Source organism: Chamaea fasciata, unplaced genomic scaffold (genome assembly GCF_029207755.1).
Source record: "Chamaea fasciata isolate MVZ Bird 193981 ecotype frontalis unplaced genomic scaffold, bChaFas1.0.hap1 SCAF_3, whole genome shotgun sequence".
Taxonomy (NCBI): domain Eukaryota; kingdom Metazoa; phylum Chordata; class Aves; order Passeriformes; family Sylviidae; genus Chamaea; species Chamaea fasciata.
In genome coordinates this window covers 58772336-58799600 of record NW_027094088.1, presented here as the reverse complement: position 1 = coordinate 58799600, position 27265 = coordinate 58772336, and the positions used below count along the sequence as shown (strand labels likewise).

The window sequence follows — 27265 nt, the reverse complement described above, 5'->3', positions numbered from 1 at the left end:
TGGCACCTTCAATTTGAAGGGAAAGCAGACAATAAATAAGCACAAGGCTCATGATTTTGACGTTACAGTCTCCAGAGCAACTGTCAGGAACTATTGCTCCTAACTGTCTAAAAATTTATACTCACAGGGTTAATATACAAACACAAGAGGGCTTACAAAATAAATGCAGTTAAGTAACGATCACATTAATACTATTTTCATATTTTCTCACCCAGAGTCAGATCCTGGTATACCCTTCTGCAGGACTTCATCACCAATCAACACATGCAGGAAGTCACACAACAAGGGCTATTTTCAGATTACATGGTTCTTTTAAAGTCTGCATTAAAGTTACACCGTAGCAATTATCTAGAAACCAAAACTGTGATTGGCACTTCATAAAAAAGAAAGGAAGACACATTTTTCTTTCTTCTTTCTTTTCTTTCTTCAGAAAGACACAGTTTTAGTCCCAGCAACTTAAGACACAGTAATGGGAAGGACACAGCAGTGCAGAGAGATGGGGAAAAGGGGTTATGGTGAGTTCATCACACCTTATTCCTCCCAGTGCTCAGGGAGAAGAGTCTTTCTCCTGCTCCAGGGTAGAGTCCCTGACATGGGTGACAGTCCTCCATGAGCTTCTCCAGTGTGAGTCCATCCCATGGGCAACAGTTCTTCACAAACTGCTCCAATGTGGGTCACTCTTCCACAGGGTGCAGTCCCTCAGGCACAGCCTGCTCCAAGATGGGTGCTCCACAGCGTGACAATTCCTAGCAGGAAACCTGTTCCAGAGAGGGCTCCTCTCTCCACAGGTCTGCAGGCCCCTGCCAGGACCCTGCTTCAGCACGTTTCCCACAGGTTCACAGCCTCCTCTCAGGCATCCACCTGCTCCAGCACAGGCTCCTCCATGGGCTTTAGGTGAATCTCTGCATCCCTGTGATCCTCCATGGGCTGCAGGGGCACAGCTGCCTCACCACAGTCTGCGCCAGGGGCTGCAGGGGAATCTCAGCTCCAGTACCTGCAGTAGCTCCTGCCCCTCCTTCTGCACTGACCTTGGGGTCTGGATAGTTGTTCCTCTTGCATATTCTCACTCTGCTATTCACTGACCACAATTACATCTCACAATAACCTTTTTCTTCTTCTTCTTGAATCTGTTATCCCAGAGGCGTTCCCATCATTCCTGATTGGCCCAGCCTTGGCCGGTGGCATGATCATCCTGGAGACATCTGGGATTGGCTCTGCTGGACATGGAGGAAGCTTCTGGTGGTTTCTCACAGAAGCTACCCTGTAGCCCCCCTGCCATCAAAACAAAGCCATGCAAACCCAATACAGTCTGCTCTGTGTGGACATGGTGGAGAGGCCTTTTCTGACCATTGTCTGTCTATTTTTCCACTGTGACTAATGTGGAGTTTATGAATCTATGCTTTGTTCATACATGTGACTACTGTGAACTGCAAGTGAAAGCAAAGATGGAGAAAGTCATAATATAATTTTCTGAAAACTACCACCAATAGCTGAGGTTGCAGATTAAAAGATTGGTACTGAAGAGATACTTCAATTAGATTGGAATAGAAATTTCTGCTCCACTTAGATACCATTGGAGCACTTTCATTTGCCTTATTGAAAATTTGTTTAAGATGCTGCTACAATGTGATTTGTCTGAATTAGAAGGTCGATCTTCAGAAACAATGCCATCTAGTAGGACCAAGCTGAGTTTGTTCTGTGATCCATCCAGACAAGCCCCATCAGGAGAGATTTTACTACCTACGAGCCTGCTGTTCTGGTAAATGCACACAAGATGCTTTTTAACTGCTCATCAAAGGCCCAGTGCTGCTCTGAAGTGTTTTGTTGCCTGCTATGATAAGGAGTGCTGGATGTTTGGCTGTGGACAATTTTCTTATCTTTTCAGCGCATCACCTAGTCATAGCTTTACTTGAAAATCATATATAAAGCTAAGGATGATGAAGAAAAAGTCATGGCACAAGACAAAATGGGGTTAATCATCAGCAAGGGTCTCCTGAAGATCACCCCACAAATCCTCTCAGAACTGGGAGGTAAAACACAGAGATCTTCACAAAAATTGTATTTTCCCCTTTTCCATGCTTATTTTTGGTCACATTTTAAATTAAGGCTGCTGTCATATGACTTTTATTTAACCAAAAAATCATACAGCACACATGCTAGCACCTGCTGGCATGGTCAATACGTTGTCATAATGGCTGGATGTTGTTTTTATTTAGAAAGCAAAAATCAAAGAAAATGGATTAAATTAACTTTGACATTCAACTTCGCTGATGACAGAAATGAAGTTGGTTATTTTTGCATGCCAAGTATGGAATAAATAATGCAGCAATAACTGCATAATTTAAGAATTATAGTTCAGATTCACAAGTGAAATGAAAGAAGACCTCTGCAAAATAAAAATATGTAAGAAATATAAAGTTTGGTAAAACAGTAAAATCTGTGGTCATATAAAATTTAATCTGTGATCACAGAACAGAATAATACCTGAAACAATTTTGCATATGAAATAATTTAGCAGAATATGAGACATTAATGTATTTCTGTTATTTCCTCAGACAGTGCTTGGGAAACTTTTAATTTTCAGCCTATTCAGTTACGTGAATCTTTAGCACTGCAAAGCCTAATGGGCCAATTCAGGCTTGCACCAAAGAGCCAGCCCTGCAGATCAAAGGGCAGATAGCTTACAAGCTCTGCAGCGTAAGATGATTGTTTGGTTGCCAATCTAATTTACTGGGGCTGAAATTGCTTTCTAGGGGAATGCATGGGAAAATATAGAACATTTGTTTATGTCAGGCTGCATGATGCAATCTGCTAGAGTTATCACATTTAGCAAAATGTAAAAGTTCAGGCCAGAGAGTAACAAGCAGTTACTGTCTGGTATCACTCAAGTTAAAAATCAGTGCCCTCATTTAGGTACTGCAGGCTACAAGCTGCCCTTCTGGCTTCCAATCAATCAGTCTCTTAAACTGGAGTCCCTTTGTATTTTCACACTGGGGTCTTTGGCATTACTAAAGCATTCCACTGTCAAAAAGCAGAGTTACCCTTGGCAACAAGTTTTTTGGAGTTTTTACTTCCTTATCAGTTTGCCTCGAAACAGAACATGAAGATTAACTGGCAGCTGCTGATGTGTTCTAATACAGCCCTCTCTTTAATTGAAAAGAGGCTCCCTCTTCTAAGGAGATCAGAAATGGAAAACTTTAGTGCTGATATAAAAATATGCCTAATGTAGCACTTCTCAGCTAATGCCAAATAATTAAGATTTTTATTTTTCTGGTTATATGATTAGCCCGTTTCACTAGTCACATTGTAAGCTCAGTGCCAAAAAAATTATACAGGGTTGTGGTTGAGAAAAGATCACTTTTCCCATAGGCAATTTTTTTTAAAAAGTATTATTTTACAATTTTTGCATTTATCACAGTCTCTTCTCTCCCCTGATTCTTTTGGTTGGGGTATGTCTCCCCTGATTTATTCATCTGGGAGTTACTTATCTAATACAGGCTGGTGGTCTGGGTTCTCTCATCCATCAGAGGAGAGCGAGATTGAACCATATGTGGGATGCTTGAGCTCATACACCTCTAGGATGATGCAAACAGCTAGTTTTGCCATTGTAAGGTCAATTAAGCAGCTGGCTCAGACCCATAGATAACTCAAGTTAGATGAGAGGAAGTCCATCTCTATGGCTGAACATATCGTCTTTAATATGTTGCCTGAGTATTCATCAGTTATACTGAAGAGATACTGAATTTTGACCACACAGCTTAATCCCCAGTATGGGGCTTCTTCCCCATTTCAGCAGAGCTACCATTCTCATAAGCAGGTTCAAATAATGCATGTGGAAGGACTGCTTTATACAAGAATCAAAACTTCTAAGAGCTTACAAAATGCAACTGCTATCCTCCTTTCCAACGCCAATTGCCCTCTAAAATTGGATGTCCTACTTGAAAAGTTCTCTTCCAGAATCAGAAATATTTTATGCTCTTGGGGACAGCCATATTACAGCATTTCTGCTGGTATTTCTCTGACTATATTGGTTTTGAAACAACCTACAAAGTTTAGAACTGCAGAAAAAATTAGTTATTCCTAGAGAAAAGACATGCAGATACAGCTAAGTGACCATACTACCCAATTTTAGGGTTTATTTTACATAGAATGTTTTTCCCAGTCTTGGAGTAAAAGTCAATATTTGACATGTTTTCGACTAGGAGATTATTACTAATGAAGCCTGGGGAACTACTTTTCCTGAGGAAAACACAGTGTTTTTAAAAGAAATTAAGAAAATATAGGGGGAAAATTTACAGTGTTGGAACTAGCACAGGCATGCTATGCTGAAAAGCTTCACACAAATATATTATGGCATGTCTGGCATGTAGGATATACATACCAGTCTTTCACCAGTATATACTCCAAACTTGCAGTTTACACACAGCATTAAACAATTTGTTCAGGTGGAGAGGGAGACCACAGGTCTAGAGGATTCATAGAATATCTAGAGACAGTAGAAGAAACACTGTATCTTAAGGTCTTTTAATTGCAGCAGAAGAAACAGTCAAGCACATGGAAAACCTGATGTAAATGTGAAGACAGAGTAATGAATCCTTAGCAGATGCAATTATTAGAATATGCAATTATACTGAAGTGACAGAAGACACAAAGTATTGAAACGTAGAGATAGTAAGAAAAAAGAGCTGCATCTGTAGAACCACAAGTAGAAAAAGCAGTTAAGAACAAGCTTTGAATACAAAGTAAGAGCTGTATTTACTGAAACACTGAGAAGTATTTCTCATGAATGTGAAACTAATTTTCACTTTCTTGCTGCTGGTAAACATCTTCATGATGTCTGCTCACAGTGAAGAAAAATTAAATTCAGCAAATAGTCAGAAAAAACCTATCAGCAAATAGTCCTTAACTTCTTAAAATAGAGTGTGTCTGCACACACATATCCACACAGAGTGACAATCATAAAAATCGGACACCTCAACAGTACAAAAATGATAAAATTTCAAAACATCCAGTCTGCTGCCACTGAATAACTTTTTTTTTTTTTAATTGAATGAGCAAAAAGAAATAGAAAAACCAGATAATTTACAAGGGGGAGGATGCTGCAGAGACCCATTTTCAGGGGGTGCTCCCTGGGATGACCACCTCTGTCTCTGTCAGCCCTGCTCCCAGCCCTGGTGCAGTGGTGTCTCTGTGTGTGTTGGCTCTCCATACCCAGAGACTTGCTCTCAGCATGGCTTTAGCAGGGAGACAAACATTTTCATGCAGAGGTAGGTGTGTGGACCTGCCTGTGTGTCTGCTCTACCAGTGGATCCCGCTCTCCCTCCTTCTGAGAGGTCCTGCTGGAGGGGAGTTTCTTCCTGAGGTGTAGTTGGTGAAACCAGAGACTTTTCTTTAGGAATGTGATTAAAAGGCACATTCAGGACCAGTCAGAATAATGACATTTACAGAGAACTGCAAATAATCCCAACAAGACATAGTCTTAAAACCATCGCCAGAAAGTCTGGGCTAATAAGTGGAATGCTTTTTTCTATGAAACCTGCTCCTGAGAAAGCTCCTGGCTAACTTCTGCATGTGAGAAGAGTGAAAATCCCTTGAGTAATCAGTCTGAGGCACACACCACTGCCTGAAGCTCAGAGCAGCAAAACAGGCCAATGCACACGTAGCTGCAGGAGGAGTTTGCAGACAGGCAGCCAGCCATGTGCTCTCCCATGTGAAGAGCAGCCAAAGTCCACCACTGGGACCACTGCAGGGCCATCCTGCAAACATCTGATCTGAATGCCTGAATGCCTATTAACTCCAAGCAATTCCTTTCATCTGTTCTGCCTATATTATTTTCAAAATCTACCTATTACACTTATAATTGCTTCTGTTAATAGAAAATGCCCTGGGGGAAATCCTGTAGAAGTTTAATAAATTTTCAAGGAGACACAATTCAGCCAGGTAGGCAGTTTAAATCTGAGGAACGATGTAAACCATTAGTCACAAAACCAGCTCAGTGCCTGGTTTTCGTTGTTCTCTGGATAACTATCGTCACTATTATGCCCAGTTATTGAGAAATTGTCTTATTGTGTTTTATTTCTTAACAGACATGTTATTATGAGTAGTCTCTCCAGAAGTTCCTGGAGGCATTAGAAACAGAAGGCATTGTAGGGACATGTAGGAAGACACAATCTCTTCTCTGAAGAGAATGTTGCAAGAAATGTGAAACAAAAGAAGATTTAACAGAGAAGTTCTAAACCTGGCTGGTTGCCCCTTTATTGCAGTGAAGATCTGTTCTCCATTGGTAAATGCAGCATAAAGAGAAATTACATATCCATGTCCTTATTCTACCTATGAGATGAACAGAAGATTACAATTTTATCTCTTGCACAATTTACATATCATGTAGAGCAGCTTGATCAATGAAAACATGCCATTTCCCCTTACCTGTGATTCCTGGAATGTAACATGAATATTAGGTAAAGAGAAAGAAAAGACCTAAGGTCTTACATAATTTATCTTTGATTAATATTGAGATCTCTTGCTCTACCAATTTCTTAGTTTTGTGCAAAGACGAGAAACTAAAACACCACTGCAGGTGAACCCTAAGACTCAAGTATTATCAGTTAGCCAGCTGTGGCACCGTTAGATTGTATTTACAAAACATATCTGTAAATATCTTAAATATATTCTAGCTTAAAGCATAATATTTTTTAAATAATGCATCTTCAATAGGCATTAAGATCCTTTTAAATTCAGAATATGAACTCAGAATCTGGTATTTGTTAACCAGAGGCAATTAAGTCTTGACATCTATCTTTAATGACAGGTCTGATTTTTGTTGTTTCCTTCATTAAAACATCATGCTTTCCTGATGAAACAGATATTTAAAAAGTACTTTACTAAAAAGTGCTCAGAGCAATTTTCAAGATGAAGAAATGACAGAGAACAGTGGAACATAGGAAAAAATTTCCAATTGTGGCAGTTGCACCTACTTGAGACCCCAGATCACCAGCAGATTTACACTTCAGCACAGCTAAGCACACACTGTTGATGGCACACATTGTCCAGCAAGTGCCAAACTGAACAGTTCAGCACTCCACAAAATCATACAGGAGCACAGAAATGGCCAAAGTCAGCTCACATGTAGACTAAATTAGGCCACAGACAAATTTGTACCATGTCTACATCATTTTTTTTTCTGTCTGTAAAAATGACGTGTAGGTTTGTGTGAAAACTGTGCTACAGAAGGAATCCAGAATCAACATCTATGTAAGTATTTAACTAACCCAGACAGTTTGATCAGGCCAAAGAGTTCATCCACCCTCCCCTTTGTGAAACTCAAGATCTGTTTGCACAGCTAATATCTCCCCCAGTAGCCATAAGCCCCATCCTTTGTGTATCAGTAGGCTTTAGGAAATGTTTAATCAGTTTGCAAGGGCACATAGATACAATTCCACAACAACCCTCTATGTGGCATCTAAAAACATCACTTATTGGAAAATATAAGTTGTGCCCCTGAAAAGAAAGGCTAAGGAAGTGTTCCCACTTAAATCTACTCTCTTTCTGTATTAATTTTTCTCACTCTAAAATTTTTTCAGCAACAATACGGAATTTTCGTGCTTTTCTGAAGATGGAAAAATCACTGAGGATTCTAGTCTAATTTTTAACTTCGGAAAATATATGCTGATTTGAAAGTATGATTTCTGAAACTTAAATACGCTTTATACATTATTGTAAAATAAAGAATATAAAATTATTCTGAAGAATCAGCCAGTGCATTTCTGAGCTAAAATCTTGTTTTAGCTTCAACCAAACACTATTTTTTAAAGACTTAACAATTGTATGTGCAGTCAGGCAAAGCATTTAGAAAATAAATTCAGAAATTATACATAATGAATACTTCTAGGGAACTTTTTAGCAGAACAGCAAGTATCTACAACTTCCACCAAATTTAACATGGAAAGTTTGATTCCGATACTACTATTTTGAAAGTCTCTCACTTGAAAGCAGAAAACTAGGGATTTTGACATACATATTGTAACACAAGCAAATTCTCCATTTCATACAGGGAAAGTAGCTGTCAGAAATTTCAAATGTGATTAAAGATCAAGCACCTAAAGGCAGAAATTTGGGCCTTGCAATTGTTCATTCTGATAAAGTGCAGAAACACACAATATTTCAGAGTAATTATAGGTATTTATCATACAGACATTGAGATCACATGTTAAAGTTCTCTGAATTAATTTAAAATTTCAGTCATACTGAATGCACTGAAGAAACATGACTGACAATTGTAACAAAAAAGAAGAAATAGAATTCTTCACAGAATTATTTTTTTAATTTAAAATTACTATCTGTTAAAAGAAATTCATTAAATTCCTATATAGAAGTAGAAACCTGATGTAACGTGCTTTTAGACAATTTTACTTAGTCCTTGCCAGAAATATTTACAGACAGAAATAATTTTCAACCTCATTTTCTTAAGGGAGAGAGGATGAAGGAGAAAAGAACCGCAAGAAAGAGGGTCTGTCACTGTGCATGCCAGTTGTCAGGGCACACCTGAGCGAGATTCTGGGCACACATACACAAACACTTGATCCATATTTGTGAATACAGACAAGAGGTCTTGTCTTCCCTCCAGTTGGCAGTGAAACAAACTTCAAAAGTGCAAGAACTGATTTGAAGTGTAATTATTATATAAATTCCTCCAAATTTTCCGAAACACTCACCTTTGTCACGTGATGCTTTTCATGCTGTACAGGAATCTTAAACATTTGGCACCAATACGTTGTGTCCTTGTCTGGTACAGGCACCTGTCTTAATAAAAAGGGCAAGGACACAGTATTATCATAGAATCACAGAACAGTCTGGGTTGGAAGGGACCTTAGAGATCATCCAGTTCTAATCCCCTTGCTTTGGGCAGGGACACCTTCCACTAGACCAGGTTGCTCAAAGCCCCATCCCTTGAAAACTTCCAGGGATGAGGTGTCCACAGCTTCTCTGGGCAGCGTGTTCCAATGCCTCATCAACCTCATAGCAAAGAATTTCTTCCTTATATTTAATCTATACATAAAAGTCACCCTACCCGTTGTGGAAGCCAAAGGCTTTGGCTACCGCCTTATTCCCATCTCCACAGAAACCCACAACATGGAATAACTTACGTCTTTGTTTGTCAAGTCAAAGTACGGCAAGGAGGCAGATGAGACTTCCTCTCTCTCAGGGTTCAGCAAACGCAGACTCTTTGTACCACGATTGGATCCATGGTAATTTTTACCCGCTTCTCCCATATCTTTGTGGTGGTAGGCCCATATTACCCTCACTGTGCTCTCCTGAAAAAAACAAAGCAAAATGTCCACAAGGGATAGGAACATCATCTTCTTTACACAGTTCCTATAATTCCCATAATAGCTGTGACGTAGGTGCATTTAAGCAATGACAATGTATTCCAGAGGAGTCATCTACCTACGCAATTTGGCCTTTGAAAGAAAAAATGTTTTATACTCAATGGGTTAATTGGAAATACACAGAAATTAAACTGTTCTCTGATGGATTCCTTCCCTAATGTTGTGAACTGAAATCATATATTCAAATGGCAGAGCAGACTCATAAAGAAGTAACCAACTAAATGCATTACAAACATTTTTCTAGAAAATTTACTTATTTCATCAGCAACCAGAATGTTTCCCCCTCAAACATTTTCCAGGCTCATGTCTGTGAAGATGTCAATACCTTCAGTGAATTGTTTTCCTTAGATACTATGGAAAATAAACGTTCAATTACAGAACAGATTTATGTCTTAAAAATCAATCTACAGCCATTGCACAGATCAGTTCTCTGTAAACCTTAGATTCTCAGATTACAATAATGACCCTTGAGACAAAGTGCTATAATAAATCCTGAAGTGTCTCAAAATGCTAAATTATACTGAGAATTTGGAGCAGGTGTGTGTGACTGCCTGGAAAACTAGTGGTTTATACAGGTGGGCTTTGCTTCCTGCATTTTCAGCCTCTCATGTTGCTATAATTGCATATATTGTAAAAACACAGATAATGAATATAGTATTTTACTCCTGTAGTGACGTTTCCAAAAGAAGGAGTAAACAAGCCAAAGCATAGAAAAACTTGCAAATCTCTCTAACCTATCTGTAATTTCCAATACCGAAGTCATCAGCTTCATGTAATTTAAAATTATGCTTAGGAAATAGCACAGTAATCCCTAGGGCAACTGAAGAATTTACCATGAAAATTATTTTAACATGGAAAACTTTACCATAAAATTCTTTCACTTTTAGTTTTGAATAAAGAAACAAAACAAACAGACCCTTTAAATATATCTTTTCCAATTCGTTTCAAAAATCTGTTCCAAAGATCTAGTACAAGTTAGTGCAGAATCTTAACAGTATTTCTCAATTTGGTCTCTCTACAATGGTTATAACAATGGCATATAGGACTTGATGGCCCAGAGGTACCTATTTCAATTCTTGTTAAAAATTCTTGTTAAAAATTACAGAACATAATGCATTAAAGTAGAAGAAAAATGAAAGCTGAAATTTAAACATAATAGTTTAATAAAACTAGCACAAATATTTTACCTGGTTAATTTGAGCAAACAGATATCTTGGAAAGTGAATTTTTCTAATTCTGTCCTTTCAGTAAAAATAGATTCTAATTACCAGCTTAATAACCACATATACATTTATCCTGTATTAATTACTTCATTTGTCTTCATATAGTCAGAGACTCTTACCGTTATGCTCTTGTCATTTGTGTCACAAGTGTGCAGCTCCCTGCTAAAAGCCAATATTGTATGTGTACTGTTTTCCATAGCATACTCCAGATGGTAATCCTGTTGAGGGTCCTTTTTTAGTACTCTATTTTCATCTGTGAAATAATCCTATTATAAAAGAAAGGTGGCCCATTATTAAAATCTAATATAAATAATGAAACTCTATGTCAGGTACTGAAGCCTTTTTCAAAACATGTAAAATTCTGCAGTGTCAGTTTTGAATCAAACAATAAATTTGAGGTGGCCTGAACTACTTTTTATACAAAATCTCCAAGAAAGCAACCCTCCTCTATAGACAGTTTAAAGAATGCCTTAAGTAATATTAGCAACGTGCTGCCTGTAAGTAACTGCAGAAATAAAGGCTGGACCCGGCAACCAAGAAGCTTTATTTATCATAACTGGGATGTCATGAACTCCAGCAGAAATTACAGAGAGAATGAAATTTGCTTAATATTTGCATCAACAATAATGTCGCTCCTTTTTTCCAGAACTTTTCCTATGTTTTTTTCCTTTCCCACAAAAAACAAATCTCTTGAATGCACACTGACTGGAACCAGAAACCCTAAGGCTTAACTAGCACGAGAAGTGCTCATTTCATACAAAAGCTGCAGGGATTAGGTTGAGGTTTTGGAAGAGGCAAGGGAGCTGTTTGGAAGAAAGATGCTTCCCATCCAGGGTTCTGCAGAGGCCCGGCACAAAGGAGAAGCATGGCAGCAATGTCAGGTCATTAACCTCCTCACCCTGGATTCCTGCAGCCCTGTGCAGCTGGGACCCGTCCCTCCCTCTCCTCCCACCCTGGCCACCTAGGAAGGGCTGGCCACTGCTTCAGATGCCCCTCCTCTGGTCACCCTCCTTTGAGTTTTAGGCTGTTTCTTCCTGGTTTGGGATGGGGAAGGGTTTTAACCAACCAATGTATTTCTCACGCTGAACAGGGCTACTGGCAGGCACCATTAATTGTGTGGTGTCTTTGCAAAATAATGCAGCCCTGTCTGGTCCCAGCCGGCATGTATTTTTGTAGTTGTTTGGACCTCTGTTCACTTGTGGAGAGATTTCTAGCCTTCCCCTTTTGTTAAACATTGAAGTAACCAATCTGAAACACAGTAAAAAGTTATGCCCAAGTATTTTTGATACCAGTAAAAAATAACTGAAACTTCATTAATTCACCAAAGGGTCATTTAGGAGCTGTAATCTTAAACTTAATTCCACCCTGGAAATCTGTGTGTGGGCAAGACACTGGAGAGTTCTTCTTTTCCTGTCACCACTTCTTAGAAATACAAATGATTAAGTACATACATGAGAGAATAGGCAAATGGAAAAATAATCACTAAAAAGAGCAAAACACAGGCCTGGGACCTGAAAGAAAGTGAACTGATGAGTTGTACTTGTTTAGAGAAATAACTTGGATCTGCTGTTTTCCAGACAGAAATAATAAGACTTGTTTTGCAATGGGTCTTTGAAGATAGATACTTTGTGGGATCAAAACACTCCACTTCAGCACTGCATTAGAACTTGGAAAGAGGCGGTGTATTGCCTACACATTCCTGCTCTGGAAATATTCTTCTGTGGAATCTCTGTTTCCATCTTTAAGTTAGTAAGTGTTTGTCTGGACAAGAAATGTAACCTTGTGAATATCAGTTTTTATTGAAGTGTGATATCTTTGCTTAAATGTTACCCTAAATTGGAGGAAGACATTCTTAGTGAAAGCACCCACATTTTGAAATCTTGAGGAATACAAATTCAAGAGCAGCTTTTGCTCATGTGAACAGACTCGAAGTCTCTGCCTGAAACCAGTGTGAAGGGAAGGTGAGAAATATGAAGAAAAGGAGTGCACACTCAAATGTTTTGTGGTGAACTCCACCATTTCATCACAGGTCTGGAGGACACAGCACTAACCAGAAAAAAACCCTTCGTGAAATAGTCCTGATTTCCATGAGCCTAAGGTAAGAATGCAAAAATAATGCACAGAAGTTCTGTAATTAAGGTATAAGCTCAGATATGCCTTGATAACGTGGCTGTCAGTGTAATCATCTCACCCGCCTGGATGACAGTCAAAGACAGGTCACAGCTCTGGCACACCGCTAGGGGCTCATTTTATGGCTGCTGGCGAATGCTGTGGGGAAGGTGGCCCCAAAGCCCAGGCCCCCAGAGAGGACCAGGCTGCTCCCCTTGGGATGAGAGCTGGACTGCGTACCCACACTGCTGCCTGCTCAGGCACTGCCTGCCTACCCCTGCTGTCAAAAATGAACAGCACCTTGCTGATTTCAGTGATTTCACCTGAAATTATTTTGTGGCTAAATGTAGCTAATGCTGTTTTTACTTCCGTTGCTGAAAATTATCCAGGTGTTCACCATAAAAATAAAATCAAATAATGTCACACACAAACAAAAAAACACCCCCAAAAAACCCCAAAACAAAACAAAAAAAACAACAACAAAAACCAACAAAACCAAAAAACCCTGAACAACTCAAAATTTGATTGCTCAAACTCTCACATGAAAATGGTTTTCTTTCCAGTTTTAAAACAAAATGATGTCACATTGTTCAGGAACTATATGAATCTCTCTCTGTTCACACAGAAGATTTTAAGTCAAACTATGCAGACTTTGCTCAATTTACTCATCAGAGCTTAAAAGCCTTTAAGATGTGTTTCTGTACAAAAGAGAATGAACAAAAGGTTTTCAAAAATGATGACACAATGACAATCTGTGATGCCACATCTTTTTCAGTCACAATTTGAGAAAATTTGCAATCTGGGAAAGTAAAAGAAATGTTAAATTTATCTATGTAGATACATGTCTGTACCTTTATACATATTCTATGCTTCCTTACAAAGTAGAAAAATAAAGTCCTGCTGCCAAAAGTCCCGGTGCAAAGGCAATCAAAACCATCACATTTGGACTGCCTACACTCCACTCTTCTGTCTAGTCTAAGGCGAAAGCTGAAGGCCTTTGAAAAGTGGCAGTACAGAGGATGGGTCTACCAGAGGCCAGAGAGGGTAAACTGATCATCTGGGCTTCTGCTAAACCAAGGAAATAAAAATTTAATTTGAAATTCTCCCAGGTTTAGACTACTGCAACACAGAGCGCATCCGAATTCACAAGTTTCACTTATTTAATTCTGTGAAGAAAGGAGTGGGATGTTTTAATCCATGCTTTGATATCTATCACAGATAGTTCTAAAATGGGCTTTGTACTGGAACAGTTTATTCTTCTCAACAAGCAGGAAAAGGCTCTAACATGGTATAATCTTTTTTTACACAGATCTGGTTTTGCTAACCCACACAGCTAAAAAACCTGTGCCTTTTGTAGGGTAGATTATACTGATACAAGTCCCCTGAATTTCATGGAATCCCGTTGGGGGTTAGTTTCTTCCATTTTGCTCCATTTTACTTATAGAATTTTTCCCCATAAGTTTGCTAGGAAACATTAACTACCGGGTATTGAAGAAAATAAAAGAAGTGATCAAGCTCAGGGGAGGAGGGCACCTTGTTGCACTTCTCTTATCCAGGAGTTTATCTCCGAGGCAGAGAGCCAGAAGATACCGTGAGAACTGGACAGGTAAAGGACGGGCTGGGGCAGCTGCTGGGCTCTCTCTCTTGGCTTTGGAGGATGGTTGGAGCTGCTGCTTGGGGAGGGAATTTGCTGCCGCCACTGGAGCCCAGCCCAGAGCTGCTGCTTCTGCCGTGGGGTGAGCCTCTGCTCATGAGAGGTCCACTGAACTGGGACCTTGTTAACACCCACCTCACCAAAAGAGGGCCCTGTCCCCATCTGCTCAGGTGCCCGGGATCCTGAGTTCGCCTGTCCCTGCCCTGCTGAGAGCCGGGCCGCCATTGTCCCGCTCCCGCTGCTTCTTCAGCACTGCTCCAAGCTTTCGCTGCACTGTAGCCCCACGCCCCCTGCCTGCTGAGACATCCTGCTGGCCCATCTTGGTGCTTCTGAGAGTCCTGCTGGGGGACTGGGATCAACAGCCCCAGGGCTGTGTGAAGCAAAGCCTCTCCTCCCTCCCTTTCCCTCTCAGCCTGTCCACCATTACTGCGCGCTCCCAGAGCCCGCGCCACAGCGCCCCCCCTGCAGCCATGGCGGAATCATCGCACCCGCCGTGCCCGCCAGGAGCCATCAGCGCCCCCGCTGGCTGTGACCGGAACTGCAGCAACAGGAAAAGTGCCCGCCGCTAAAAAGGCCGGCACTGGGTTTCTGATTCTGTTTGTTGTTAATGCCATAGTGGTTGTTGTTTGTTTGCTTTATTATACACACTAGTAAAGTACCGCTATTCCTATTCTGATATCTTTGCCTGAGAGCCCCTTAATTTCAAAACTGTAATAATTTGGAGGGAGGGGGTTTACATTTTCCATTCCAAGGGAGGCTCCTGCCTCCCTTAGCAGACCCCTGTCTTTCAAACCAAGACAAGTCCCAACAGATCTACAACAACTGTCAAGTCCTGAAAACTGGATTTCTGAAATGCTCACATGTGTGTGGATAAATCCACAATATGGATTTACATACTGATTCAGTACTTGCATCCAGATTCTCCAGTTTCTTATACACAAAAAAATATATATCAAACGTTTAACAAAGAGAAATTTTTCAAATTACACATCAGCTTTACAGACATGTAAGAATCAGTGAAAGAGAAGGGTGAAGTGATTATGTATACCTAGTATGAATATCTTTGGTTAAATAAAGACTAAATGTTTAAAAAAGCTTCAGAAGTGTTATTGGTCATGCTACACAATAACAGAGATGTCTATTTCGGCATTACTTTTGTAAATTGTTTACATGTGAAACATTTAAATTTTTTGTACTCCCATTGATAATAGTGCATAAAATGGCATATTGAACTCTGGACTAAGTTGTGCAATTCATTGAACAATTAAGTATCTCCTTCCTCACGTTACCTAGAAGTTGAAAGGACATATGGAAAATGAAAAATCTTCCTGACATTACAAGATATTTTATGCTCTTTTCCAGATGTGAGGCAGATCATGTTACACTGTTTTTCAGATACCATTAGCCTCTCTCCTTCTTAAAAAAATATTTTGTGGTATATATGGTTTTTGATTTCTGTTCCACAAACAGTTGGGAAGAATAATTTCTCAAGGATGTGAAAAGACACTGGTTTCTCCTTAGAGAATCCAAGCACAGCTGCAGAGGGAAGCCTGACCCCAAAAGCCCTACCAGCTGTCATCACAGACTGAAACAGGTGTTTATGGGACTCCCTCCCCAGATCTTTACAATGTACAAGATTGTTTTGTTTATGATATCCATTTCCCATCCTAAATTATATATATCACCTTTCAACCTCATGGAGCATAAAGTAATTCTCAGACTGTGGCCCCATCCAGCAATTGCCTTGTGGGCTCAGCTTGCGGGAAACTCAGCCACGCCAATTTATATGTGCTGGCCTTCACTAACTGGGCCATCACTTCTGTTCCAGCAGCAGTCTAAGACTTAAAAGTGAAAAAAAGGGCCAAGTCAGGAATGGGAAATGACATGAAAACAAGCTGTGTTTCAACTTGTCCTCACTGATGTTCTGTAGCCAACCCATGGAGTTTGAAATATCCCTGTCCTGGTTTGGGGAGGAAACTTCCAAAGCGGTTCCTCTAGAAAGCAGTCAAGTGGCCCCTCCCCCAACTGGTTTGGAAAAGTATTTCCTCAGAGAAAAGTGGAAAATACTGTTTATTTAACAAACAAAGTATTCACAAGCATAAAAAAAATGAATAATATTAAACAATAAAATCTCTCTGTTCTGAAAAGATGGCAAATTCAGAAAGTCCTTATAGTGGGGTGTAGCTCGGCTCACTTAGTCCCTTATCAGTTCCTCCTGCACTGGCAAATGCCATGTCCCAGCCCCGGTGGGAAACAAGTGTGAGCTCCTGGTGTTCTTCTGGTTTTCAGTCCAGAGCAGGCTGATCAGTTCCAAGAAAAAGCAAAACCACAGTCCGGAGAACTTCTCTGCCTCAGCTAGCTAAAAATTAACTAAAAGCAATGGAGAGCTGTCTCCTGCTGTCCATGCTGCAGACAACACAGTCCGGGAGCAGGAATGCTGAAGTTCTTATCTTCATGTTTTTGAATACACCCACCTCAGACAATCCACTGCTTCTCCTTCTCCCCCCCTTCACTCTCAGATCTAGTTTTAAAGGTGTAGAATTTAATATCCAGCATAAACAGAACAGATGACTGGGAATACAAGCATCATAAAGTCACCCTAAGACAATCCCCAAATTACCAAGATGATGCCAATGACCAAAGAGAAGCTTGGCAAAAAGGATCATGAAGCTGTAACAGCACAAGACAGGATTTATCTTAGTATAAATAGGGTGGATAAACAGCTACGGTAAAGAAAAGAACTGAATGAAACATTTGTTTGAAATAAGCACCAAGTTATGCCTTTCTGGGTTTCCAAAAAAAAACCCCTGTGGTTAACATTTTTTTATTGTTGCATTCAACTTAAATGGAATCCTGCTGCTCAAGGTTCCAGTACGCACTAGATGTTACCACCTAAAAGAAGCTGGTTTTACACTGTATTTGGCAAGAACCAAACATGGCATGAGTTTACAAATAAGCAAACCAAACTGTTTTGCAACCTCAAATAAATTTCAGCTTGAGTTTCAGGCAAATATCTTACTATGCTCTCATGCTGGGGAAAAGCAGAGCCCACTCACTGCAACCTAACACAAAGCAGGAGCCTGAAAGCATCACTGTGCTGTATAAGAACACCTTGAGAGCATTCCAGTTGACTGAACCAATCTTGAGATTGATTGCAAATGAAAAAAAAAAAAACCAACAAAACATACAAAGGGTACAGCAAGGAAGCTGCAGTAAGTTCCAAAATTAACTGGGATCAGAAAGATCACAGCCACTGTCCCATGAGCAGTCTGTTTATAATTAATTTACTAGTTTGAGGGGGGTGGGGGCATGCTGCGTTGGTTTTTTGTTCAGGGGTTTTTTGTTTGCTTCTGGTTGTTTGGGTGAGTAGGTTTTTGGGGGGTTAACGGGGTTGCGGGGATGTTTATTTGTTTTGTTTTGTTTTGCTCTTTTACCTACACAGCAGATTCAAATGAAGTGATTCAGTCCTTGCTAAGCAGCCTGGATCTCTCTCAGGCAGTTTCAAGAAGCTGTACATGATTCCTAGTACAACTCCAATTAAACTGGCTGACATACACTAGCATGTGGATTATTTACTTCAGGTGCACTACTAACTCTGACAAGGACAGAAAATTTTAATCTCTAACAAATAATTGTGTGTGCGTGTGTGTACTTTAAATGCTGACAAACACATTACACAAAGATGCACATTTCCATTTGTGTATTTACCGAAACAGATAATGCCTGTATATGTGTGCGTACATGTTCATGCATTTTCTCTACAAGAAGAGGGCTTGTATTTTTTATACATGAAACACGATTACTTACTTAGAAATATGCCTTTTCTCATTCAGACTGGGTCACTTGAATACACTGCTGTATGTTTCTTATATACAGTTAAATGCTGCCCAGGGTGGCCTACAGCTGGCAGTGGCATCCCTTTGTTTCTGTGACATGCCTGAGAAGTAAAACGTATCACTTTCTCCGCACACAAATGAACAAAAGTGTGGAGACCTGTCTAACTTAGCACAAGAAGATGTAAGAGGCACTAGTGGATGGAGGTTGAAATACGACATTGCATATTGACATGGATAATTTGACATTGCGGCGGGTCCCAAGGTCCTATACAAGTCTTTACATCAAGAATAAATGTTAATTTAAGAGTTTATATTCCAGTTATATCAGAAGATATAAAGCTAGATTAAAGGCTGTCCTAACACAAGAAGACTAGACAAAACATGTAGCAAAGTGTTTTAAGGGAAAGAAAATCAGTAAGGAGGAGATACTGCATGATACAATCTTAAAACTGCATTTTATCACAAGGAACATTCCTTACACAGGAGCCACATTTATCCAGTCCAAGTTTTCTGTGTTTAATTATTTTAATTACCTCAATTATGAGGAAGATTAAAAACACTTAGGGGATTTTCAAGCACAACACTTAGGGATACTTGTTCCCAAAAATTCTGTATCTGCCTTAGAAAATCTCCTTTCTTCCCTTTTCTGTTTCTGTGATACTTGTTTATATTGGGAATTAAATCATCCCCCCATTATTTTAAGGCTTTGCATCACTCACAGTGGCTAAAATTCCCTATTTTTGGGAAGATGTGAGAAATTTTCATTTTCTTGGTGTTTCCAAAATCCAAAGGAGAACAAAAAAAATTTGACAAAGAAAAAAAGAAGAAAAGAAAAACAATCCTAACCAAACTCTTGAAAACAGTCCCCTGAAGGCCTGTAAATTACAAGCTTCAGAATTCTTCTCATCTTTTGTTCACCAACTGTTGCTTCCTTGTCCTAACTATTGTACCTCTCAAAGGGAACTACAAAGCACCCAGCCAGTGGAGATGTACACTGGAGTGTCTCTTTATGCCCCACATTGAAGCCAAGAGGGAGACATTAGTCATCTGGAGATTTTGCCCCAGTGCCCAAAGGCATGAAATACCTCCAACAAAACACAGACTGAGATATGTCAGTGTGGCACTCGTTTCGCATCTCTCTCTTGGTGCCTTTCAAGTTGTTTTCTAAACACTTCTTTTGTTGCTGTTGGCATGAGTGCACTTAAAAGCGGCATATCGTTAAGTACTGAAAATGCTCACTGTTTTCTGTCCTTTAAAAATCTCTTCCAAGTACTTCCCTGTGAGCAATTAAGCTAACTCTATGGGATACATTTGATAACAGATATTCTTTAGTTTGGGTGACAGTTAACAAGCAAGGCTCTAATGAATAATAAAGTACTTTTTAGTGACACACAGTCCCTATTCACCCTGAGTAGGGACTATTTTTGTGCAAGTTCAACAGAAGATTCTAACAATGCAACCCTCTTGTATAACTTGCACAAAATAGGCATTCATCAAGGAGGATTACTCTCCCCAAAATGGGGCTCTCAGCAGCTACGTGCTGTGGGTGGGGATGCACAATTCCAGACAGGGGTGGAGACCAAGGAAAAGGCATGGGTCTAGCAAGAAAATGCATGCTGTGTCAATTCATAAGCACAAAAGAGATGCATTAGGAAGAAAAAGAAAAAAGAAAAAAAAAGAAAAAAGAAAAAAGAAAAAAGAAAAAAGAAAAAAGAAAAAAGAAAAAAGAAAAAAGAAAAAAGAAAAAAGAAAAAAGAAAAAAGAAAAAAGAAAAAAGAAAAAAGAAAAAAGAAAAAAGAAAAAAGAAAAAAGAAAGAAAGAAAGAAAGAAAGAAAGAAAGAAAGAAAGAAAGAAAGAAAATAATGAAAAAGCTAGATGCAAAACCAAAGGCTGCCCCAAGATCTTGTATGAAGAGCAACACATGCTGCAAATGACCGTGGAAATATTTCAAGGTAACATTTTGCTAAGAATGAACTCTCCTTAGCCCAGCTCCTCCTACAGAGACAAAGGCAGCATCCAGCTTTCCAATACCGACCCCCATCGGTATCTTCTTGTTCTCAAATATGCTCAGCCAAACACCACACAATCTGCTGTTCTGACACCACAGGCTCTCAGTAATGTGTGAGAATAGTCTGTTCACTGATCTCCTTTTCCTCCTTCTGCTTGGTGGAGGTGCCTCCCTCACGACAAAACACTAAGTCATGCATGTATGTATACACATATCCATGCTATGTCCTCTCTGTCCTCCCAAAATATGTTTAGGTTCCCATTTCAAGTATCAAACTTCTGAAATGTTAGGACAGTAAATGCATAATTCCAATCATTCCAATGCTCTTCAAAAAACTACTCTGGTACACCATGAAGGTTTGTTCTCCCTCTTTCATGACATCGTAACACTTTTCATCTTGATATATTTAGGCAAAACTAAGCCACAGACTTCCAAATTGTTTTGGCCTTTCCTCAGATTAAATACAGCTCAAACATGGAAAAGGAAACCAAAACAAACAGCTTAGTCCACCCAAGTTCGGGATACACTGAAAACTGAGAAAATAAAACCCAATCCTGGATATCCAGGACTTTGAGTCACCAGGTTTTTTCAAGGCAAACACTGCCTGCTGATGGTGGGAATAGCATTTACTTACTCTTGCTCTTTGAAAACTATCTGGCAGCTTTCCTCTACCCCAATACATGGATATTCCATAGACGGGAGTATGTGCTTTTACCCTAACTGGCAGCTGTAGTCTGACTATATTTACATGTTTATTCCCAGAAGAGAACTCTTACCTCTGAGAACACTTTCTATTTTTAAAGAAGTAGAGGGAATATGGGGGGAAAAAGGCAAAATTGACCCAAGGGACTACCAATTTCAATGCCCACTTGAAAGGCTATAAAGGTGTTTCAGAACATCTGAACCTCAGGCCACTAACAGGCATCTCAAAACTTTCAAAGAAACCAAAAAACGACCCCTCTAAGAGTTAAGACCACGATGCACATTTTCCAACAGATGGTCATGGAATAAAAACATATTTCTAAAACCAAAAGGAAAAGTAGGTTCATTCATTATAGGGTGCACATATTTCATGGAGTGCAGCTAGGCATAAAACCACATACTTTCAAGGATGCTATCTATGAAAAAATCTTTTTCAGTAGTAAATAATCTAAACTATGATATACACTTAACACAGAATGTATTTTTAAAATATTAACTGTATTTGTTTGTCCAGTAAAGGGAAGAACTGGATATTATTGAAACAACATCCTAGAACAATTTGCTCATTTTCTAGCACTCCCTGCTGCCTGACCAGAAAAAGCCTCTGGACAAATTTTGTTTATCATCTTTGTTTCTGGCCGTTCCTTGTTGGTGCAAGTATGGAAAAATTTTAACTGAGCAACTTTAAAAAAAACTCAGTTCAGTTTAGAAAGAAACCATGCTACCTAGAACTGAAGAAGGAATAGTGATGGAGCAAGCCTCAAGTGGCAAGCAAGGATAACAAAAGTATTTCTTCTTACCTACTCAAAAGTGCAACAAAATAACTCATAGCTCTTAGCATAAAAAATTATGTGCTAAATTAGTGTTTCAGGAAAAATGTCAGTAGGTTTGTATCGGCAGGCATTTGCTACAGTCCTTTTCTATTAGTAACAGAATGTTGGTAGATAAAACCTGTGGAAGAATGGAGTTAGCATGGGGCCATTTTTAAGGATGTTGAAAACCTGTGAAGGGTGCTGCAAAAAGTCACAAAAGTGCTTTGAGTGCTGGGGGAAATGTCCTGTGATGATAAAGAGCTCAATCTATTTATTAAACAAAAAAGAAAATTGAGGAGTCATTTGATTGCATCGACTGCAGCATATAAATAACTTTATGAAGGCGGTATGTAGGGGGAGTAGAGTTTTTAATATAGTAGAGAAAATGCATAGCTGAAAGCTAAACCAAGACAAACTAATCCTGCCAATCAGAACATCTGCAACTCGTTATTGCCACAAACTATCAAGGGAAGTGATGGATTCTCCACCACTGGATGTCTTTACACTAGGTTTGGATGCTGTTCTAAAAGACTTGCTTTAACCTAGCAAAATCTGTGAACTAACCAGGAAGAATCTTGTGTTTCTTTTAATGGTTAATAGGTGTGTCTTCTGAATTGCAAAGCCTTGCAGAAAGCCTTTCATTCTGTGAGTGAAGAGCTCACTCTACAATGAGCAGACTAGAGTGGTTTTATTTTAAACTATTATTAGTCTTTTATTTATGCTTCAAGAAAAAATTTCTTCATTTTGAAATATGGAGAAAGCAATATTCTTAAAATCACTGGTCTGAACTTAAGAAAGACAAATATTTGCCTAAACTTGATACAGAAAACTAATGGGGGAAAGAAAAAGTATAAGAAATTTTTAGAAGGAAAATATTGGTACTAAAATATTTATACTAAAAGCTCAATTCTTCTGGAAAAGTTTTGATTTTATAAAACCTCGACAAATATTAGGGAGATCATATTATGCATTTTGTTTTCTTATGGTGAATGGTTAGTAGAAAAACCATATTCTTAAGTAAAAACCTTTTAAAATTCAAGCAGCAGCTTCAAAGATCAATGAGTTCTAACATAATGAAGGATAGACAGATGACTTCTCCTAGAGCATACTCTTAACAACCACTCTGCTCTTACACTGCATCTCTGAGTTATTATTCAAGCAGCTGGGGGTGACACAATGTCATTCCAGGCCAGATTCCCTTTTCAGTCATCTGCGGGACAAGCTGTCCCTGCTCCCTAGATCCCAGAGCAAATCCTGCCTGCTGGATCTCAGGTTGATGAGAGGGGACCAAAGGTGTAGGTTCCCTCCCCTCTCACGGCTCCTACTCCACGAGCCACCGGTGCCTTTTGGAGGGAATGACTCACTGTAGGCACCAGCAAGGCCTCTGTTCCACACTCCTGCTCCCAGATGTAGCCCTGATAATATCAAGATTACTACAGAAACATGTCATGAAAATTATGCCAGTAGAGTTGGGCACCTCTGAGGTTGCTTTACCAGACCAAGGACATGTACCAGGAGTCCTCCAGTGTTTACTTTGCAAGTCCTTTCCAACATCTGGGTCAAAACACTTCCAGGTGAGGAGAGGAGGAACACCGAGAACAGGACCGGCACCGGCTGTGCGACAGCAGAAGGGGACATCAGCAGGCTTGGAAGCTGGTGGGATGTTGCCCTCATGCCAGTGGGATTAGAAAGAGCAAGTTCAGGCGGCACCAGCACGGCCAAGCTTCGCCAGCTGTTGGCAGGGTGAGGGGAAAGGTGCCACACCTCCCTGGGAGAGACTCTGCCCGCCCACTCTCTCCTCCACGGGTCTAGGCTGAGCGGGCAGGCAGGAGAGAGTGCCCAAAGGAGAGAGAATAGGGCTGTTAAATCTTCTGGATAAAGAGGAAAGAAACCTGACACCTTTAACGAAATCCATGTAGAAGTTTGGACGGAAGGTTGGCAGGGAGCAGATCGAAAAGAAGCGTCTCCTCCAAGGGAAAGGAACGTAGAAGAATAGGGATAACCTGAAGGGTAGAAGGAAGAAGTAGAGGTACAGGGATGCAGGGCAAGAAGGCTGCAGAAGAAACGTGGGGCAGGGAAAGAAGGGCGTCCCGAGAGAGGGACAGCGGGGGGAAGGTGGGCGGACAAAGAGGACCCGGGTCGGCGGTCGAGGGGAAGGAGCAGGACCTTACCTGCAAGTAGGGCTGGCCCCTCTCCACGCCCCCCACCACGATGTCGGCTGAGGCCATGCCGCCGCTGGCCGAGAGCCCGAAGCCCACGTAGCCGCGGGTGCGCACCTCCAGGCGGAGGGCGAGGGCGCTACCGCGGCGGCCCCAGCGCAGGCGGTAGGCGCCCGCGCCGTCCAGCACCGCGCTGTGCGGGTAGCTCCGCAGCGCCGGCCCGGCCCCGGCCCCAGCCCCGGCACAGGCACATAGGAGCCCGCCCAGCACCAGCGCCCAGGGGCGCAGCCGCCGCATCCTGTCGCCGCGCACCAGCGGCCGCCCGTGCGTCTCGGCGTGTGCCCGGGCGCGGTGTGCGTGTGCGAGGGCTGTGTGTCTGTGCGTGCGCGTGTGTGTGAGTGTGGGGAAAAGGGGGGCCGGGTGCCCCGGTCACCCCGCCCCCGCTGCGGGCGGCACCGCGCCGGCCCCGTCGGGGCAGCGCGCCCTCGGTTGCGCTTTGTTCGCTCCCGCCCTGGCCCGGCCCCGCGGCCGCCCCTGGCTCCCCCGCGCCGCCCGTCGGGCCGGGCCGGGCCCCGCCGGCTCCGGAGCACCTGCCGTGCGCTCGCCGAGGGGGCTGCTCGCCGAGATGCTCGGAGTTCGCATTAGCCACCCAAAAACCTCCTCCTGACCGGGGAAGCGGAGGGAAGCCGGTGGACGGGAGACCTCCCCGGCCCCTCGGCAACTTTAACTCCGGTGGAAGAATTCCACGGGAGGAAGCCTGGAGGCAAACGAGCGCTTCCCTTCTCTCGGCCGCCTTCCCACTTAATACGAGCGCACGGTGCGGAGGACGGATGGAGCTAAGCAGGAGATCCCCCGTCGGGAGAGTTCTTTTTGCATTATGAGTGGAAAATGAGGACCTCTCGAGTGGTTTGCACTGTGGCGGCTACAAAACCGCACCTCAAAGCCGCACTCGCGTCCCTTGAGACCCCCGCACCGTTCCCGGCGGTACCAGCGCTCGGTCAGCCCGGCCATGCGGTGCCCGACGCTCCCGCGGCAGAAGCAGGAGCTGCCGTCCCTTCCCTTCCCTTCCCTTCCCTTCCCTTCCCTTCCCTTCCCTTCCCTTCCCTTCCCTTCCCTTCCCTTCCCTTCCCTTCCCTTCCCTTCCCTTCCCTTCCCTTCCCTTCCCTTCCCTTCCCTTCCCTTCCCTTCCCTTCCCTTCCCTTCCCTTCCCTTCCCTTCCCTTCCCTTCCCTTCCCTTCCCTTCCCTTCCCTTCCCTTCCCCTGCTCACAGCACCACCGCCATGGCGGGGCGAGAACAACGAGCAGAAAGAGGCTTTTGGAGGAATGTTCCCCAGCCCTCCGCAAATCTGGATGGAAACAAAAAATAGGATGGCACCCAAAACGGCAAAGTTAGGGCTCGCAAGAAGTCCTATTGACCCTTGAAAGCTCCGAGCTGTATGAAATCGGTTTTAAAAGGAAGTTATGCTGTTTGAAATGTGTTTTCTTCACATTTAAATTAAAGAGAAAGAGCCTGGTACTCAACCAAAATGGCATATTAATTCAGTAAAAGCCAACCAAACTAGTACATACAGGAAATTCGTAATGCTTCCTCTTTTTTTCTTTTTTTTTTTGGCTTTTGCTTAACAATATTCTACAAGTGTCACTGGGGTTTCCAGAATACAACCACCCACTGTGATGTGAGGGATATATGAAACTACAAAACAACTTCTAGGAAAAAAAAAATGCTTATGAAAGGATAAGCACCAAAAATTACTTTAACCTGAGGCATCATAAGAAATGAGAGAAAAAAATAATTAGATACTGGTGAAATGAAAGCAATCTTTAGAGGGAATAGATTAGTGTGACCTTTCTTCCAATTATAGCAGTAACTTCAAAGGTACAGACTCAGATGACTGAGAAAACAGAAAATTGTGAGATGCTGACTATTTAGTTTTTCTTCTACAACATTGTTAACACCTGCAAGTGGATATGGACTAATTTAAGGAGAAATTGCAGGTGTGTGATAGGGCCTGTCAAGGCCAAAGGTGTGACCTCGGGGGCACTCAGCCTTTTTTAAATTGTGTTCTAAAGGAGGGATCCTTAGAACAGTTCCAAAAGTGCACATTTATCTTTCCTGAGGGCAAGGATGATGAAGGAATGAAGAATGTTTCTTGAATTCATGTTTTTTCTGATAAGACTGTGCATTATGTTCTTAGATGACAGAAACCCCTGGATAAAGTTTCAATCACATGGAGATGACAAATTCACTCTTCAAAAGAATGATTGAATTGCACATCTAGTACAAAATTGCTGCCTTTAAAGCACACTGGTGGCACTGAAGTCCAACTAGTGCTTCCCAGAGCATGCATTGTATAAACATTTGTACAAAAGAGTGCAAAATGCTCACTTTGAAGTACTCCAGCACATACCAGTTTGGTAAGGGTGGTGCTGAAGACATTTTAGGAGGCTGTATGCAACATGGGATGTTGTAGTACAGGGAGGGATGATGGACTAGCCTACACAGCATGCTGTGCTGCACAGCCGACAGAAATAAGATTTCCCAGCTAGCCTGGATGCAGATGCCGTGAGGGAAGCAAAGCTGGAGATAGGTATGTGCTGTAGAGACTGTCAGAGGAACAGCTGCACACCCCCCCATAAACAACCTGCCCCCTGCACGTCCAACTCCCTGCTCTTTTCACAGCAAACAGGCACAGAAAGGAAACTCCAATGCACACAAACTTGTGGTTGGCTGGGATCTTCCCAGTCGTCCAGCCAAGACCCAAAGCAGCAGGACCATCTAGTGGCGTGGACACACTGCAGTATGTCCAAAGACAGGCAGGACAAGCCAGAGTTTTGTTACAGTAGGTCTGATAGAAGTGCTAACAGTCACGGGAAACAGCTGTGCTGTTTCTGGTGAGCTGCAGTGGCCCTGGAGGATGGACAGTTCCACCCAGCCCAGCATGGGAGTCCTGTGATAGCAGAGCCTATGGCCAGGACATTCCCGTTCTGTGGCTCTGCAGCTGGCACCAGATTGCTCCTGAGCTTTACTTGGCTTATGCAGAGAAAATTGGCATTTTGGAGGCTGAGAGTTAGACTGGAAACAATACTTGAATTCTTGAAATCTCCTGTGGGAGTAAATGATTTTGTCTGTGTAGAGCTCAATGTACAAGGTCAGTCTCCAGCTCTGAAGTCTGTACATCCCAAGTTCTTGTGACTTCCTACCAAAACCTGGGGGTGACGTTATCCCGTCTTCCAGCAATATACCACATTCAGCAACACTGCTCACCCCATCATGATGGCAACGTTTAGACTAGTAGAAGTCCAGAAATAGCAGTCCTATTGCTTTCCAATTTCTAGTGAATATTTTTCCATTAAAATAAATCATCCGAACAGTTTT

The 27265-nt window shown here is 41.6% G+C and overlaps 1 protein-coding gene across 1 annotated transcript in view; it reads right to left on the bottom strand.

The window, feature by feature from the left end:
* Nucleotides 1-24252, bottom strand: part of MOXD1 (monooxygenase DBH like 1) — a 49958-nt gene extending 25706 nt beyond the window's left edge. The window contains exons 1-4 of the mRNA XM_066180477.1: nucleotides 23902-24252; nucleotides 10729-10875; nucleotides 9144-9311; nucleotides 8712-8795 (exon numbers count right to left, since the gene is read on the bottom strand). Of these exons, the coding sequence (XP_066036574.1) occupies nucleotides 8712-8795; nucleotides 9144-9311; nucleotides 10729-10875; nucleotides 23902-24186 (684 nt within the window). The 5' untranslated portion in view covers nucleotides 24187-24252. The remainder of the gene's footprint in view (nucleotides 1-8711; nucleotides 8796-9143; nucleotides 9312-10728; nucleotides 10876-23901) is intronic.
* Nucleotides 24253-27265: the final 3013 nt, after the last annotated feature.